The sequence below is a fragment of the Pyrgilauda ruficollis genome, unplaced genomic scaffold (assembly GCF_017590135.1).
Source record: "Pyrgilauda ruficollis isolate IOZ18807 unplaced genomic scaffold, ASM1759013v1 scaffold982, whole genome shotgun sequence".
NCBI classification, from domain to species: domain Eukaryota; kingdom Metazoa; phylum Chordata; class Aves; order Passeriformes; family Passeridae; genus Pyrgilauda; species Pyrgilauda ruficollis.
In genome coordinates this window covers 1-1,653 of record NW_024531955.1, presented here as the reverse complement: position 1 = coordinate 1,653, position 1,653 = coordinate 1, and the positions used below count along the sequence as shown (strand labels likewise).

The following is a 1,653-nucleotide window of genomic DNA, read 5'->3' as shown; positions in this document are numbered from 1 at the left end:
CCCCCCCCCCACTGCCCGAGGGGCTCCGGGGGTCCCGGGCTGGGGTCGGTCTGGGGGTCACTCAGGGGTCATTGTGGGGTCACTCTGGGTCACTCTGGTCAGTCTGGGGGCAGAGGGGTCACTCCAGGGGTCAGTCTGGGGTCACTCTGGTCCCCCCCCACTGCCCGAGGGGCTCCGGGGGTCCCGGGCTGGGGTCGGTCTGGGGGTCACTCAGGGGTCATTGTGGGGTCACTCTGGGTCACTCTGGTCAGTCTGGGGGCAGAGGGGTCACTCCAGGGGTCAGTCTGGGGTCACTCTGGTGGTCAGTGGTCACTCCGGGGGTCAGTGGTCAGTCTGGGGGTCACTGTGGTCACTTTGTGGGTCACTCAGGGTCAGTGTGGGGTCACTGTGGTCACTCTGGTGGTCAGTGGTCACTCAGGGTCACTCAGGGTCACTGTGGTCACTCCAGGGGTCAGTGGTCACTTGGGGTCACTCTGGTCAGTCTGGTGGTCACTCAGGGTCACTCTGGTGGTCAGTGGTCACTCAGGGTCACTCCAGGGGTCAGTGGTCACTCGGGGTCACTCAGTGGTCAGTCGGGGGGGCACAGGCGCGCCCCCAGGTCGTCCAGCAGCCAGTCCAGGCCGGGCAGGAGGTCGCGGCCGGTGAAGGCCGAGCAGCCCTGGAGGCGCCAGCGGTGGCTGCGGATGGAGTCCAGCTCCAGGGCCTGGGGTCAGGGGGGGACACGGGGTCAGGTAGTTGAAAGAGCGCCCTGAGCTCCTGGGCACACACTTTGAGCCTCTGCCTGTCGCTGCTGTTCCCCCCAGACCAGCCCGTGCCCTGTCCCTGTGGGTGTGTGTGTCCCCATGTCCCTGTGGGTGTCCCCAGGGTGTCCCCAGGCTGTCACCTCCTCTCGGAGCAGCGCCCTCAGCTCCTGGGCACACACTTTGAGCCTCTGCCTGTCGCTGCTGTTCCCCCCAGACCAGCCCGTGCCCTGTCCCTGTGGGTGTGTGTGTCCCCATGTCCCTGTGGGTGTCCCCAGGGTGTCCCCAGGCTGTCACCTCCTCTCGGAGCAGCGCTCTCAGCTCCTGGGCACACACTTTGAGCCTCTGCCTGTCGCTGCTGTCCACCACCCAGACCAGCCCGTCCGTGCTCTCGAAGTAATTGCGCCAGTAGGAGCGGAGAGAGCTCTGACCGCCCCCGTCCCACACGTGCAGCTGGAACCTGGGGTCACAGAGAGGTCACACGGGGTCACACGGGGTCACAGAGAGGTCATGGGGTCACACAGGGGTCACGGGATCACACAGGGGTCACACAGAGAGCTCTGACCGCCCACGTCCCACACGTGCAGCTGGAACCTGGGGTCACACGGGGTCACACGGGGTCACACGGGGGTCACACAGAGAGCTCTGACCCCCAACGTCCCACACGTGCAGCTGGAACATGGGGTCACACAGAGGTCACACGGGGTCACACAGGGGTCAGGGAGGGGTCACGGGGTCACATTGGGGTCAGTGATGGTTACAGGGGTCACAGGGGTCACTGCGGGGTCAACACGGGGTCATCAGGGTCAGCACAGTCCCTCCCCCAGAGGCCCCGCCCCCACAGCCCCTCCCTGCCCCAATGTCCCCAGGCTGTCACCTCCTCTCTGAGCAGCGCTCTCAGCTCCTGGGCACA

At 66.3% G+C, this 1,653-nt stretch overlaps 1 protein-coding gene across 1 annotated transcript; it reads right to left on the bottom strand.

Moving 5' to 3' along the window:
* Positions 1–192: 192 nt before the first annotated feature.
* LOC121365718 (ADP-ribosylation factor-like protein 2) lies at positions 193–1,217 on the bottom strand (the record flags this gene model as incomplete). Its single annotated transcript, XM_041490125.1, is given in 2 exon segments — positions 193–787; positions 1,038–1,217. Coding segments are annotated over 2 exon segments (399 nt in total), but the record flags the coding sequence as incomplete, so codon positions are not given.
* Positions 1,218–1,653: the final 436 nt, after the last annotated feature.